The 17,039-nt window shown below is 39.6% G+C and overlaps 1 protein-coding gene across 4 annotated transcripts in view; it reads left to right on the top strand.

Moving 5' to 3' along the window:
• Positions 1-202: 202 nt before the first annotated feature.
• CWF19L2 (CWF19 like cell cycle control factor 2) overlaps positions 203-17,039 on the top strand; it is an 87,212-nt gene continuing 70,375 nt past the window's right edge. The window contains exons 1-4 of one of the 4 annotated variants that reach the window (XM_050912416.1): positions 203-261; positions 14,142-14,252; positions 14,874-14,993; positions 16,428-16,535. In XM_050912416.1, coding sequence (XP_050768373.1) covers positions 14,211-14,252; positions 14,874-14,993; positions 16,428-16,535 — 270 coding nt within the window. In that variant the 5' untranslated portion in view covers positions 203-261; positions 14,142-14,210. The other 3 variants (XM_050912425.1, XM_050912397.1, XM_050912405.1) reach the window with 3 other exon arrangements.

Below are 17,039 nucleotides of genomic sequence, written 5' to 3'. Positions count from 1 at the left end.
CGGGGAGGCCGCTCTGCCCCGCGGCCCCACAGCACCGCCGGCAGGAGCCAGGGCTCCGCCCCGCTCCGCTCGCCGTTGCCCGGGACGCCGTTTACGACGTTTACGACACGCCGTACGGCCCCCCCCCCCGTACGGCTGGGTTGCTGCGCGGCGGTTGGTTTCCGGCAGCGACTGGCGATGGCGTCCGGGTTTGAGAGCGAGCGGAGCTTGGCGGCGCGGAAGGAGCAGCGGCAGCGGCAGCGGGAGGCGCTGCTGGCGCAGGTGGGGTGCCCGGCCCGGCCTTTCCCCGGGGACCGCTTAGCCCCCCCTCCCTCCCCCCCTAGGCTGGGTGCTGGGGCAGTCTCGTCTTGCGCGGGGTCGGTGCGCTCCTGAGGGCGGCCCTGGCCGCGGCCTGCCGCCCGCAGGCCCGCCAGCGGCAGCTGGAGGCGGGGGACGCCCTGGGGAGAGCCCCTTCTGCCTCGAGGGGAGCTGGGCTGCAGTACCGCAAGTGGCAGAAAGCAACCGGGAACTTAGTTTTGAGTGACAGCCACCTGAGTTCATGCGTTTTGCCACTTGTAGTGGTATTGATCTGCTTGGTATTTCACTTATTATGTGTTTCTGTGCTTACACCTTTGGAAAGAGCCAGCGTCGGTCTTCTCTACACTCTCTCTTCAGATATTTGTATACATTGATAACATGACACCACCCCCACTCCCCAGCCTTCTCTTCTCTAGGCTAAACAGTCCCAGCTCTCAGCCTTTCCTTAAATGAGACATAAAAGGCAACTCTTCTTCCTTCTCTTCCTAGCCTGTCTTTCCTAAAGAGTCAGTATCTCTCCATTACAACACTCTGGTCATGGAGTAGTGATAACTTGTAGTAACTTGAACAGAAGTGGGACAGCCTGTTTTCGTGGAGCCAGGATGTTATTTGCTTGGTTATATCTTGCTGTAGTGTTAGCCAAGAATTAGGAGGCTCCCACTCACAGATGCTTTGGTAGAGTTGCTGTGACTTGGAGATCTGTGCTAATCCTGATGCATTTTATTCAGAATCTGCCTATATGCCATGTTTAGTACTTGTGCAGTAAGCTGCTGATTAGCATTCACTCTACCTACAAGTTACAACAAGAAAATAGCAAATGGCACTTCAGTTACACGACATGAGTTGTTTTGAAGTTCAAGGAGTGGGGGATAACTGGAAAGAAAAGTGTAAGAAGAGGACAGGGTATGGAAACAGTATGAAGTTGTCATGATGGGCTTTTCAGAGAAGGAAGGCCAAAGTAAGCAGCAACAAAATCTTACCAGGCAAAGATATTTTCAGAAAAAAAGTAATTGGAAAATGGCCTAAATAGCCTGAGGCTTACACGGTAGTGACGTCTTTTCTCAAGGCAAAGTAGGAAGACAGAGAGAGGATTTCAGGTAATGTATTGTGTGGGTGTCTCCCTTGCACAGTTGTGGAACCATTTCCAGGCTTCAGTGACTTCACAAGTGTGGAGTGATCCTGGCGCACTGTGTGCTTCCCCCTTTTTGACAAGCAGTTGAAGGGAGATTCCTTTAACTTAGTAATAGTGAGTCATACTATCCTGCAAAAGTTTGTTGTTGTTGTTAAGATATCTTTTGCTCTATTTGAACTGCTGTTTGATATGTTTAAGAGTGCTCCTTTGCTCAGTTCAACCTCTTGGATGTTCAGAAAATACTCTTAAATGGAAGCAAAACTTATGTAGGACACCATTATCCTACTTTACCTTTTCTTCTCAGTTGGTGCCACTTGTACAGCAAGCTGTCTGGGGCAATGGCAGACTTTCAGAATCATAGAACGGCCCTGGTTGGAAGGACCTTGAAAGATCACCTGGTCCAACGTTTTGTGGGAAAGAGAGCCTGGATGAGGTTAGCTAGTGCTCTGTTCAGTCATGTCTTGAAAATCTCCAGTGATGGGGATTCCACCCCTTGTCCTCTCCATGTGGCTCCTTGTGAAGAGAGAGCCTCCGTCCTCTTTATAGGTGCCCTTTAAGTACTGGAATACTGTGATGAGGTCCCCCCTTAGATGTCTCTTCTCCAGGGAAATCCTTCACCCTTTCCTCATAGGGCAGGTTCTCCAGCCCCTTGATCATCTTCGTGGCCTTTCTTTGGACCCTCTCCAGTCTGTCTGCATCTTTCTTGAATTCCGGGGACCAGCACTGGACACAGTACTCCAGGCATGGCCTGACAAGTGCTGAGTAGAGTGGGATGATCATATCTCTATCTCTGCTAGTAATGCCCCTGTGGATGCAGCCCAGGATCCGATTTGCCTTTGTTGCTGCAGTGGTGCACTGCTGACCCCTGTGCAGCTTGTTGTCCGCAGGCACCCCCAGGTCCCTTTCAGCCGGGCTGCTCCCTAGCCACATAGATCCGAACCTGTACTGGGCTCTTGGGTTATGGTGTCCCAGGTGCAGGACCTTGCACTTGTCTTTGTTAAACTTCATATAGTTCTTGCTAGCCCACTCTTCCAGCCTCTCCAGGTGTCTCTGTAAGATGTCTTGCCCTTCTGACGTGTCCACGTCCCCACCCAGTTTGGTGTCATCAGCAAACTTAGTGAGGGTGCTTTCAGTCCCATCATCCAGATCATTTATGAAGATGTTGAGCGGTGTGGGGCCCACTAGGGATCCTGGGGGACCCCACTTGAGACAGGCTGCCAGCCTGAGTAAAAAACATTGATAAATGGTTACTTTTTGTAAAAGCTTTTTACAGCGTCAGGCATTATTGCAGTAGTTTATTAAATAATCATTTTCCTCTTTTCATTTGCTTCTATTTGCATCAACAGTTTAACATGAATTAAAAGTGTTCTGTGAGGATGTTGTTTAAAAATTTGGGTTTAACTTCTTTTCAAATATCTGTGGGTGGTTTTTACTTTTTTTTGTTAATATCTCTAAAATACTGTTAATTTGAAGTAAGAGATGTAGCATTAAACACTTTGTGATGTTTTTATAGTAACTGGATTGTGGTATTAAATATGCTGCAATCTGTGGAAAAGGCAATGAATTTGTATTTAACCTCTCATCATGTTTAGGTAAGTCTCTATTCAGGGAGGCAGTAAATCTGAGAAAGGAGCTTTGGTTGCGGTAGTGTTGGAGAAACGCTACAGCAATGAGCCAAAGCTACTCTCATAGAGAAAGGTTGAAGTCGGGGATGAGAGCACTTATTCGTACAGAGGATGTGTGGGGAAAAGGGGCGAAGGCTGGTTTTGGCAGAGTTTGAGTTGGTACTAGAAAGCATGGTATCTTGAGCGTAGGGGCTATGCTTCTTACTGTTAGGATATGTCTCAAGAGGTCTTTGATGGTAATGTAGCTTCATGGGTCCTAACTCTCAGTGTTAATACGTTCTTGTAGGTTTAGATGCTGCTCATCAGCCTTGTTGAAGAATATTAGAAAAACTGGTTTGGAGGTTTTAGAATGAAACTAAGTCTGGTATGGTTTCTTATTAATAGGATGTGCTGTATTACAAGGTATGTATATAGGATCTGTGTTGAATTTTGTGACTTTTTTTTCTTTGATTTGAACAAGAAACAGACCATGATTGTATTGTTCAGCATATTTTTAAAATGCCATGAATACAAATTACTCCTGGATGGAAATCTTAAAAACATATCTGCAACTTTTGTGTGATACTAAATAAAACTAAATGCACAACCCTAATTTTCTGGAGGAAGGCAACCCTAATTTTCTGTATACAACAGTGGGCTCAGAGTTGACTTTTTACCACTCAAGACTAACAGCTGGGGAGTAAATAGCTCTGTAAAGGTGCTACATCATTGCTCATACAAAAGGTAATCAAGTGTTAGAAGTTACTGGGAAAGGAACAAAGAGCAAAGGAAATGGTTGCACAGACATACTACTGATTTCTGTATAATATCAAATAGTGTATGCAGTCCTGGTCCCAGCATATCAAGGAGAACTGAATAGCCTTGGAGAAGGTGGGAAGAAAGGTGTCAGAGATGGTGTTGGTACAGACTGTCCAAGGAGACTAAAGGTTTTGAGATGGAGAAAAATAGGCTGAAAAAAAGTTAATATGAGAGAGTTCTGTAAAATCATAAGTGATACGGAGAAGGGAATAGAGAATTGCTATCTGCTGTTTCTTTCAAAACAAGAACTAGGTCGTATTAAGGGATTTGCAGGTAGCCAGCTCAGAGCAGACAAAAGAAATGAACTTTCAGATGATGCACAGAGAACTTGTAGGGCCTCTTGTATAGCATATTGCAAATATTGACACTTCACTTCTATCCGGACAAGAATAGCCTAAAAGCAAAAATACAGGCTGAAAGTTATTGATTGAAAAGCTGCTGAGCCTCAAATTGCTGGAGGATACAGGAATATTTTGGAGATTTCTCACTTTGGGCTTAACCCTGTATCCACTTTCGTCAGCTTCCCTGGACATTACTGGACATTTTTCAGTTGGGATACTAGCTTAGTTTCTCAGTTCTGAGAATGACAGAATGCTGAGAAATTCAATACAGGGAAGCAGGATGGAGTATAATTTGTGAAATACTAGGCACTATGGTTTTACAAGTCCATTTTTTTGTGACGTGTAGGAAGGGATCTTGAGACAATGCCATTGTTTTCTATAGGATTTAACCATTAGAGGTCCTTGATCCCTATATGGCCATTGAGAAACTTTGCAGTATGACTTTTCAGCTTCTTACTGAAAGTGCACATTCTGGAGTCTGTGTTATTTTTCCATGGTGTTAGCTTTCCACTTCTGAGCAACCTAAAGCTAGGTCAGACTCCATGACTTTCAGGGATTCTCTTGCGTCCATTGCATAGCACTGAAAGGTACGTCAATGATGAGATTTTTTTCGTTGCTGTTGCTTGTGGAATTGCTGTGTTCATCATCATATGTATGTCCTTGAACTATTTCTTTTCCTTGCAGTAAGAACTAAAAGTTGAAGTAAGGAGAGGACATGTTGAAGGTTGGTAGTTTCCCCCCTGCTCCCCTTTCTGTACCAGTGTTTTAGAATGTGTTAGCAAAAGTGTATAGTAAGCATTTTATCCTATTCAAGTCGATGTGGGACAAAGGAGGCTATAGAGTTTCCTTTATCCCTATTTTGGCTGATAGAGAAATTTAGGAATGAAACTTTTTTGTTTTTTTAAAACTTATTGCATGTTTCCTCTTCCCATTTATGGACCAAATAACCTGACATAAAGCTATGTAAAATGGCAAAATTTTTAAGACTTCTTGTGGAGCTACTCTGTTATTTCTGTGCAAAATCAATTCAGCATTTTGTAATGTGGAAGCACGAGGATGTTGTAGTTGCCATGTCAGTACTCTGTCTGCTTTTCAGAAATGGAACTGACTTGCTGCCACTTTTTTGCTGACAGAATAACATTTCTGTCTTCCTTGAAGTTGAGAGACACTGTAACTTGCAAAGCATGGAGATGAATATATATAGGATATAGATATATATAGGATATAGATATATATAGGATATAGATATATATGTATACGTACTAGTATATATGTAATATGTATTAGTACTTCAGACACGTGGTGACATAGTGCCATTAAAAACAGCATTTGATAAAGTGGTTAAATCTTCTATATTTAGCTTAAGTAGTTGATGTTGTCCCCATTAAGTATCACACATCTAGCAATAGTCAGTACTTAGCTAAGTTTGAACTCCATTTTTGTTTTTTAAGTTTTGAACTTTTCTTAATAAACTGTCTTTTGAATTAAGTTAAAAACAGGTTTTGTCATGAGCAGGCATGAAAATCTTTCTTTTTCTCTGTCCGTTCAGAAAAAGAAGAAAGCTGAAAACAGACAAATGAAAAAAACTAACTTCCCCTTGGGGGTACTCTGCCTGAAGTTTTATGCAGGTGTCCTGGTTTTGGTTGGGATAGAGTTAATTTTCTTCTTAGTAGCTGGTACAATGTGTTTTGGGTTTAGAGTGAGAATAATGTTGATAACACACTGATGTTTTAGTTGTTGCTAAGTAGCGCTTATCTTAAGTTACGGATTTTTCAGTTTCCCATGCTCTGCCAGCAAGCAGGTGTGCAAGAAGCTGGGAGGGAGCACAGCCAGGGCAGCTGACCTGAACTAGCCAAAGGGGTATTCCATACCATGGAACGTCATACCCAGTATATAAACAGGGGGGAGCTGGCCTGGAGGGGTGGATCGCTGCTCAGGCATCGGTCAGCGAGCAATTGCATTGTGCGTCACAGTTTTTTCTTGGGTTTTATTTCTTTTTTTTTTTTTTTCCTTTTTTTGGTTATATTCCTTTACATTATAATAATAATAATAATAATATTTTATTAGTATTATTGTTAGTATTATATTTTATTTTACTTTAGTTATTAAACTGTTCTTATCTCAACCCACAAGTTTTACTTTTTTCCGATTCTCCTACCCATCCCACTGGGAGAGGGGAGGAGTGAGCGAGCAGCTGTATGGTGCTTTGTTGCTGGCTGAGGTTAAACCATGACAGCAGGAACAAAGTTGTAAATGGCATATTAGTTGGTAGGGTTTTTTTGCTTCCCTGCTTCTCACGGGGGAAGGAAAACCAGTTCTCGTTTGAAGAAAATTAATTATTTCTGAAGTTAATGAATTCCTAAAGATGTTCATCTGTTCATTAAATTATGTATATTATTGATAATATCAGTAAGTGAGAATGGATTAATGTCTTGAGTGTATTGACTTTCTCTGCTTTACTTAGGTTACTTTGATTATGGTTAGACTGCCTGCTGCTATAGTGGTGGAACAGAACTGGGAGAAAACTACTGCAAGGCTTTATCTCAGTGCATTTTGACTGTCTTGCTTGCAAAGGTGAAAAAAGAGATGCACAGGCACTTTTCACATGTGGCTAACATAGTCAAGACAGTTATTTGGTGGTTGCAATCTTGGAAGCTCCTGCTTTGCTTTGGGAAAGACACTTGGGAAATTGAGTAGGTCTTTGCTTCTGATAATCCAAGAAGTCTGCAGAAATGACTGTACTTCAGCAGTTCTGTTTCTGGAAAGATGAGATGTTCAACCAGCTTACCTTAAGGAGCTTTTAGTTATAAAATATTGGAAATTACTAGTTTGTCTTTTGTTCTACAGAGTATGTAGTTGGGGCTAAGACAAAAGGGAGCTCTCTAACTCTGGTTCTTGATAAGGATAGTGAGGAGTCTGAGAGAACCCTCACTATCTCTTTCAGAAGTAATTCTTCCCAAATCACCGAGCTCAGTCGAAGAATCTGGGATTAGCTCACTCTTGCAGATTCCATATGCACAATAATCAAGAGATTAAGTATATAGTAGATTTTGAAACAGTTATAGAAATAGAATAGATATCTCTAGTACCTTTTACTTTTAAAACAAGCTGAACAGAAGAAGTTGCTTCTCATTGTTGGTTTGGTTTTTTTTTTAAATTTATTTACTGTTTCATGTCTTTTGCCAGTTATGAGCTTACATTTCTTTTGAAGAACCAAAATACCACCCAACTCATTGATTGAGATTTCTCTTTTAAATTTTGGAAAGGTATTCTTTTATTTGTGTAGTCTGTCCTCCCAACTGCATTGGTAAAACCCAGCAGCTGGTAATGTTTATGATAATGATCAGTAATCAAATAATTAAGTGTTGACATGCAAATTGTTATTAAGCTCCAGAAATAGCATCTTATTTTGATGAGTGCGATAGTTCATGACACTACTGTTCTAGTTTGCAAGTTTAGAAGGAGAAAATAATCTGGTGGGTGTTTTGGTAAGTGCAGGGATGTGTACTTTTCCTAGATGTGAATGCTTTTTTTTGGTAAAAAACAGCAATAATGCAATTTTGAATTACTCTTGCATCTGTGCTATGACATGGTATTTCTGTACTTCAGGGTTGCTCTTCTGTTACTTGGTTTTTTTCATGGACTTTGAGTCTTTCACTCTTTGGTCTCTGAGGGTGATGTGATTTGACCATTCCTTGTGCAGAAAATCCTGTCTTTTAAGTTTCTCTTGATACATTGGCAGTATTTTACACTTCAGTTTTCAGTGGAAAATAACAGAAATTTCTCCTTAGACAGAAATTAATAGCAAAACATATCACTGTTAGGGGTTATAGAGCTGTTATTTGTTGGAAGTTGCTTCTGTGCTGTAATACTAAGCACCTCCTTTTTATTGTTTCCCTTTTAAATCCTTTATGAAGTGTTACGTCCCTGACACTCTCTGTCGAAGGAAATAAGCATGTATTACTATATGCACTTAAATCTTTGAGTTATATTAGGAGAGTAACAGCACTGAGAAATGAATACTGCCTTTTCACAAAAGGGTTTCAGACTTTTGACAAAGCACCTCCATATGCATTTTTGCAAGCAACATCTTTGATTTAACAGGTCATTTTAGAAGGTGAGTGATGAAGACACATGCCTTCATTGTTATATTCTCTAAGTCCTTCCTCTAGAGCTTGCTCTGCCACAGGAGTGGAGAGGTCCTACATTAACATGAAGTATCTGCCTACAGTTTCCTAGCAGTAGTAGCTACCATAGTGCATCTGTTTATCTGTTGTGTCTGCAGCTGTGCCAGCAGAAACAGTTACTGCCTCCCAGATGTTTCTGACTGACGGTTGACATCTCCTACAGTCTGCTCTTTAAATCGCGTGTCTGACTGTTCTGTAATGATTATTGATCACAAGAAGCTTAAATGATTTAAGTGATGGTCATTTCAGTGACCTGTCTTCTGTGCCTTTTGGCAGGCGAAAATGACAAAGAGCGGTGACGTTTCCAGCTGGCACGGCTGTGTCTGGAGGAGGTGGAGGTACAGGCAGCACTCTGATTCAGTTGTGATTTGGCAAGTTGAGGTGGAAGCTAAGCCCTTTCTTGTGTTTCCACTGCTGTCCTCCTTGGGAAAGCTTTGTGGATGTAACAATAATTGGAATATTGAGGGTAGGAAAATAGTGTAAGCATTCATGAAAATAAGTGTGTGGTTATAAGAGCATCAGAACTGCAAGGAAGGGTATGTTCAGGTTCCCTGAAGGTAAGCACTCATGTAACCAGGGCTCTCTGGCCCTGAGCTTTGGGTTGATGGAAGCTGGGAGGGTAATACAGGCCACAGCAACCTTTCTGATAGCTGAACATCGGAACTGGTAAATGAGTGGAATGGTTTGTATGATAGGATGGGAGGTGGACCTGAAATTAGAAAGAAAAGCTCATTGTTTAGATTTTGGGTGCCTTATGTTGATGTCTAAAGGACTGGGCTAGGTGTTAGGTCTTTTGAACTTGTCTAACAGAAAGCTGTTGCCAAAAGGAGTTTTCCCCACACTTCTTCCTCCCCACCACATTTCTTCCTCCCCAAGGTGCACGTTTTTTCCCCCGTTCCTTGTGCTTAAACTGGTAGCTTTGATGACCTTGCCAGAGGGGCAGCTTGGAAGCTTGATCTGCAGGAAGCTGCACCCTGCTGTTGGTGGGATTCATTTTGTGTCAGGGTGGTCCTTGAAGTGGCTTCCCCTGAGTGCAGGGACAGGCTTGTGCAGGGAAGGTGGAGGGAACAAGCGAGGGGGAGTGCGGAGAGGAGAGGTATGGGAATGGAGCCCTGCCCTTCAGTGGCAGGTAGCTGTTAGAGCAGCTTAGCTGTTGCTTTATGTGTTGGATGTTTTTGTCATGCTGTATTGATCTGGTGTTGTGCTGTAGAGTTTCTTCTGATTGCTTGTTAGAGAAAAAGGGAATTTTTCTTCTTTTGGATGGAGAAGTTGACTATTGAATGGTGGTGATTATCATCTGGAGAACTAGAGGTTTACCATGGTTAAAGATGGGAAATTGCATGGTCTCTGTAGTGGTATGGAAAATTTTCTCTGGCCTTGGTGAGAGCTGAAATGGTAAATAGAATTGGGGTCAGGAAAGAGTGTTGGTCAGGGTTTCTGTGAGCTGGGGAGGGAGTGTTTTAGCCTCCCTCCCTAGGCGACATCCCTCCATCTCTTCTGGACGTCTTTGGGGCACTGTCGTGTAACAACCTCCATTTATTGTATGACCTAGACCTTGGCTATTGGCAGTGTCTGTAATCTTTTCTGCTCCTTCCTGGGGTGGCACGGTGTGATTTTTACAGCTTTTGGTGTTTGTGTCTGCAGTGTATTACAGGCTGTTTGGAGCAAGTTTTATTCTTCATTTAGCAGATACTGTTGTCAGCAACCATGCAGGCTGGCCTTAATGACTTACCTAATGACAACCAGAAAGCACTTTCCCTGAACTTGATTTCCTTCCTTACTCAGATGGGACTGTGAAATCCAAGACCCCTTGGCCTGCTTATGGTAAAAACTACAAAGCTTGGCTCTGTTCACCTTGGCAAACATTGCTAACATAGTGCTGTAGAGTACTTACTGTTTTTATAGCACCTTACCAACAGACCTTTCAGAGTGCTTTGCCAGCATTATACTTCACCTCGTGCTTGTTGCAAAGGAGACTATGAGCAACTTTATTAGGGTGTTGCAGAAGTATGTAATGTAGGACGATGCTTGCCCTTCTTGACAGGTTGTTGCTTGTAATGGTCCTCTGTGTTCGTGTGTAGCATGCACAGTCATTTGCATAATTAATGCATTACTTTGAAATAGAGGTATTTCAGAAATGTAACATCTTATATTTATGGAGAAAAAACTTAAAAATATTGCAGTGGTGACCTAAAATGTACCTAAAGTTAAGTACTCATTTGTAAAGGGGAAAGGATAAATTGTTGGATATTTTTGTGGTATCATAAAGTATTAATGAACCTTAATGTGAATTAAATGCTTGAACTCCTGTGGGTTGAGAGATATGACACTATTAGAGTTGGCCTTCATAGCATAGAACAATAAGTCTGACAGGGGACTTAACTAGTTTTTCTTCCTTTTCTACATTTTATAAGACGGTAGTAAACCCTGCATCATTATGAAAGACAAGTAGAATAGAAAGGTAAGGTTTGAAGCTAATAAAGTAGTGTAGACAGATTTTCCTCCTCCCCCCCACTTGAAATAATTGTGTGTGTGAGGGGAAAGCATTCACCAACAATAAAAATGAATATTGTAATTTGATGGTAGAGGGAGCTAGATAGTTTTTAGAGATAGAAAGGATCAGAGGGTATCGCTGCTAACTTCATAGTCTTGTATTAAAATGATAATTTAGGTGAAAATACAGCTTCTTTCATCTTTTTAAATCTCTAGGCAGCTTTTTTTTTTTTTTATTTTACATACAGATATTATTAAGAATCTTCTACACTTTGTATCTTTGTCTAAGAAGAAACAAACTTTCACCTGATGCTTTTGTGTCTGTCTCGCTCTTTTTAACTGTCTGGTGGTATTGCCACTACAGATTCATCTTGCCCAATTCTGTTTCATTTAGTATTCAGGAGACAACAGTCTGCAGTTTGGTAATTTCTAGTCATTCTGTGTTCTGAATATATATTTGTATACTTCAGCCAAAATGATGATCCACCTTTTTTATTAGGATCATGTATCTCAATTACCTAAACACTTGCCTGTGTTTTTTCTGTTTATTCTTAGATCTAATAAAAAGTATAAAAGCTCCTTTCGTACCTTATTTATAATGTTAACTTCATTTTATGCAATGTGTATTTGTAACTTTGGTAACATGAAGGAAATAGTAATTTTATTTAAAGTATACCTGTTATTATAGAGAAGAGTAGGAGGCTAAATCTTCCTAGACAGGTAAAGGAGCATATTAAATGAAGACATGTTGACAAGCTGATCTTGATTGGCCTTTATTTGAGGTGTTTATAGGTTTATATGCCCAAGAGCTGCTAAAGGGGTGGAAGGGAACTGTTGACTCCAGTTGCAGGTCTTTCTCAACTAGAAGTGAAATGGAGTATGCAGAAAGCCTGTCGTTTTCCCAGTCTAAATCTTGGCAACATGTTTCGTGTTTACTTGTGGAGCAAACAAGTTTGGAGTCTGTTTTTGTTGTGTTTTTCCCATCTAGAACTGTATTCAAATTCCCTTTATCTCCACTGTTTCATCTCTGTCCAGTTATAAGCTTAAGTTTTGTGTATGTGTGGCTTGTAGACATTTTGTGAGTTGCATAGCTGAGGTTATTACCCTTCACTTGTCCACAGATGTGGCATGCTTAGTTACTTTATTTTAGTCAGATGAATATATTTTTAAGACAGAAGGGCCATCGCTGTCTGTATGGACTAGAACAGAAAATATAAGTAATTGATTTCCGCATGAACTTTCAAGGGTGTTGTCCCAGATGGATAGATGTCTTAGGGTGGCTGGGGTTAGCCAGTGAGCTCTCTGGATCATGGAGAGGTAGCAGGAAACATACCTGCATTTTTTGGAGTCCTGGGTGGTTTTGGTGACCTTATGTTATGCTTAACAGCTATTTCACTCTCACTGAATTATAATCCTGCTTATTCTTTTGTTGTTTTGTTTATTTATAAACTGGAAAACTGTTTTGATATTGGAATAAATGTCTCAACATGCTCTTAACTCATTCTTTCTTTATCCCTGGCCTTTGAATTTTAAGATGTAGCATTCACCCTTGTAGACTGTCAGCTTCATTCTAGAGATGGAAGTCCCAGTCTTGGCCTCTTTATTTGAGCTGACTTAAACTATTTTTTTTTTTTTTTTGGTTTTGCAAAGTCCCTTCTTTTAAAATTAAGAAGTCTGGGTAGTAGCCTTGCTTTGCTTGCATTTAAATGCATTAGAAAGTTTATCACCTGGGGCTTCTAAGAAAGTAGACGATAAAAGTTTAAAAGGGTACTTTGTTTGGGCACAGATGTGTAGTTTTTTTTGTCTTTTTTTTTTTCTTTTGTTCTTTGTGCCACTTTCAATATTGCTAATGACAATGTTAAAAGATACAACAGCACTCCTACCTTATGAGTTAGCTTTTTTTTTTTTTTAAACTTTTAATCTTATTTTTTAGCATGCATTTCTGTTCATTGAACCCTTATGGTGTACTGGTCATCCTCCTGCAAGCCTTGTTTTCTATCAGTACAAAAGCTGCAAATTTCCTTCTTGGCTGTATCAAAAAAAAAAAAAAAAAAAAAAAAGAAGTGGCTCATGGTAGGGAAGTTACTGTCTTGTGCAGTGCACAGGCTTGTATCTAGAGTTTGTTACAGAGAACTAATAGCTGACCAGGAGGAAAGACTTCAACTGGTTGTCTAATCTCCTGAGGTTTGGTTTTATTTTTTTTTTAAGTATTGGTCTTTTTTAAACTTGTATGCGATATCTTGGCTTATGATTGAATACACTTTCTGGTAAAACTCTGTTTCAGGATGAAAACCAAACTCCACCTTTAGTTTTTGCTTTGACTTTAGTTATTTTTAAAAAAACCCCACAAACAAACAAAACACCAAAAGCAAGCTCAAACTTGCAAGACTTATCTCACACAAAATTAAGGTTGTAATAATATAACTTTCCTCCTGTTTAATCAGGTGTGGTGATATGTTGCACTTTGGGATAAAGAGTTTTCTAATGGCAAGGTTATATTTAAGTAAACTTGTGAAAGTCATGTTTCTGCTGAAAGCAATAGAGGGAACTTCAGAGGCTGAAAAGGTCATTATTTTATTGATGTAGTTTATAAAAATCCTTTTCAGGAGTTGAAACTGTCTGCAGTGATTATTATTTTTCCAGAAGTAGTAGTAAAAGTATTTCCAGTTTTACCTCCATAACCTGAAAGGGAAGAACATTCTGCAGCCCAAAATGCTAATCCTTATACACTTGTATACTCCTTGAGAGCATGGACTTCTGCAGTTCCAAGTTTTGCACCTGGCTGAGATATTTTCAAAGTTGAATGTGCACAAAGATAGGCTTGCTAACTTCTCAAATTAACAGATAGTGAGCTGTGCTTTGCAATGGAGTAATTGCCCAGGGAATTTTTTGAAATAGAAAATCAGAAGTCCACTATATCATATCATATGTAGTTCATGAAGGCTGTAAGAACAGAAGACTTCTCTGAATGAAGAACAGAAGTTGAATGTCTTTGTGTCACTCTTATTTAGGATGATATGATGAAATCAGTGCTAGAGGAGCTGCAAAGCTGTAGCTTGAGGAAGGACGGTGCCTAATATGTTTTAGCTGAATTTCCCCTTTAACATGTAATCCAAAAGTATTTTTATTGCAGTCCTCTAAAAGGAAAAGTTCTCAAGTACAGTTCTCAACATTGTGTGTGGTTGTGTCAGTGTGGCTTACAAAGGTGTGTCTGTGAGTAAACGCTACTGAACTCCGCCTGGTTATTTTTCTTCTCTGTTCATCTTAGGCCAAAATTAGTTATGAAAAGGAGCAGAAGCGCAAGCTGCTAAAGCATCTACGAGGTGAAGATACGTGGATGCTTGCTGATGTGAATGAACGCGTGGAACAACTGGAAAAGGTGACAGAACTGTAAATCATTAAATTGTGTTGTTAGCTTTACAGCATGTTCATATGAACAGAAGGCTTTGAAGGCTTTAAGATGATCTTTAAAAACCTCCTGATTTCTGAATTCTTTATGCTTCAATATTAGCTTTTTTTAAGTGGATATGATCTTTTACTCACAAAGAGGAAAAACTTCTGTCATTCAATTCCAGCTTTAATTTCTGCCAAATGCAGAAGAGCAAGCGCTGCCAGACAAGAAGCCTTTTAGTGTAGAAATCTGTGCAGATATTTCAGCGAAGGACAAATGTGTATTGATGATGCAGTGATTCCTGAGGAAATAGATTTGACCAAAATAAATGTAGTGTAGAAGATACTCTATGTATAGTCATAGTGCCTTAGTTCCAGTGAAAAACATATTGAGAGGGGGAAGAAAAATTGATTATGGATGTGAGGCATACCCTCCCCGCCCCACCCCCCCAATAAAAGAGAGAGAGGGTAGTAGAAGTGAAATGTAGCTGTGTCCAGCTGTGTGTGTTTTACCTTTTTCAGTGTGGTTTGCTTAAGTAGGTTGTGATTGTTTTTCTTTTATGTGGGTGATTTGGTTTACTGGATCTCATTTACAAACATTTACTTGTAGGAACATTCTGTGCAGAAAAAAAAGAAAAAGGATAAGCATTCAAAAAAAGCTAAGAAAGAAAAGAAGAAAAATAAGAAACAAAAATCTGAAAAGAAGGATGACTTACTTGATAGTTCTTCGGTAAGTAAGAGACTTTAAAATGCTTCAAATGACATTTTTAAAACCTGCACCATTTTAGTCTCTGTGGGTACACATGATTAGTGAAATTAAGACTCATTCTTACCATTTTCTGTTGGGAAAAACGGTGGCAAAGTTTGTCTTTTTAATATACTGAGTATTTAATCAGTTTAAAAGATGCTGTTATGTGAGTGCTTGTGAATTTTATAATATTGAATTCACTCATTAGGAACTAAGGGATTTATAGTTTTTCAGCAGAGAGAAATTGAAAAAAATCCTCGTTCTAGGATAGAGTGGAAAAATTTATAGGTTCCCTGTAGTTAGTGGTATATGGTAGAATGACGTGTCTAAAATTGCAAATACTTGACTTTGATTTTAAGCTTGAGTTATTGCTGCCTTTTTCCATGGATGTTCAACCATGGAAACTCCCAACAACATGGGAGTTGTACGTGGGTCTGAAGGAAGGCTCAAACTTGTGCATTTGAATCTGTAAACAGATGCCTTCACATTGAGGGGCACTCTAGCAAAACAGTACAGAGACTGCGTTAGAAATCTGGGTGCTGCTTTCTGGCCACGTTATGTCAAACATCCTCCCAGCATTTTGGTGCAAGTCAGGTAGCACTGTGATTTTTTTTTTTTTTTTTTTTTTTTCTTTTCAGAGAGTCTCTTTTATTGAGTGGAGGAACAAGCAGTATGATGAGATTTATTTTCCAGGGACTGATATCAGAGGTGAACTATGCTTTTCAGTGTGGGAAGTAACCTAAGGCACAAATGTCCCACATTTCCCATGCGGTTCATCAAAACTCCTCAGACCACATCAGTGAGTCCTAGGATACAACACAGTCCTGCCTGGTACCTTCTATCCGAAGTCTGTTATTCCCATGACAGGTTCATGTAAATAGCAAAGAAACTCTGTTCAATGGAGTCCTATTTGCTTCAAGTATAAAATCTCAGTACACTGTTTGCAAGTGCAGTTGTAGGAAGTTGGGTATGAAAATATGAGATAGCATGTACAGTGCTTTATATTGTACTGTGTTACTGATTTTACTTTTTTAATGTAAAACATACTTAGTAATGAATTTAGATTTTTTTATTTTGTTTTTGTAATGCCATAAAACCAATTGTGTTTGTTTTTGTTTTTATTCTGACAGTTTTAACTTTAGCAGTGTTATGCTAATAAACTGCCAGTATGAACTAGTGTTACATACTGTGACGTGCTCATGAAGTATGGTGGAACGTTTTGATCATGAAGGAACAATCTCCTGTGGGAATATCAATATTCTATTTTTATTATCAGTATTTTTAAATAATAAACAGTATTATATTAGTAATGCTAATAAGGATCAATTTTGATTATCAACATACTTAGTATTGCATTTTATCAACATATAAGAGTATGTTAAGGTGTTATTCTTTACATTAAACTCTTATTTTTAGGATTCTTCAGTTGAATGGGTTGAGTCAAATGTGTCAGAGTCAGATAACACAGAAAAGGCTTGGAAGGTCAACAAGCAATCAGATGCTGTGAAAGAACCCTCCCTGCAGGTGAGCAGTCTGATAACTACTCCAGAAATAAATTCAGCATGACCAAATGTGAAATGTGCTTAGGTTTCTTGACAGCTCTTTTGCAATGTGTTGAACAAAACCTATTTTACATACAAATGTCTTTGTTTAGCTAAGTAAATGTTACATTTCATTCATCAGAAGACTTCTCTACCTAATAGTTGCTTAGTATTTAACAAGGCACTACACTTAAAGTTGCCTAGCACCAATTCCTTTCATCGTGTTTTGAGGCTCTAGCAACTTAGCTTGATTTTCTTGAAGCAGTCAACTTGAAGATCTTGACTAGACATGTTATTTTTTCTGCATAATTTTGGTGGCTGTTCTACAGTTGAATGAATTTTTGCTTCTGTGGTGCTTAAACAGATGTAAGGAAGAGATGTGTAGAACTTTTCAGCAACAATATTTATGGAATCAATGCCTCTCTTGATCTTCCTAGGTGAATTCTGTGCCCAGTAAGCAGTGTTTATTCTGGAAAATGGAGTCATT

The sequence above is a fragment of the Gymnogyps californianus genome, chromosome 1, assembly GCF_018139145.2.
Source record: "Gymnogyps californianus isolate 813 chromosome 1, ASM1813914v2, whole genome shotgun sequence".
NCBI classification, from domain to species: domain Eukaryota; kingdom Metazoa; phylum Chordata; class Aves; order Accipitriformes; family Cathartidae; genus Gymnogyps; species Gymnogyps californianus.
This window is presented reverse-complemented; position numbering and strand designations above follow the sequence as displayed.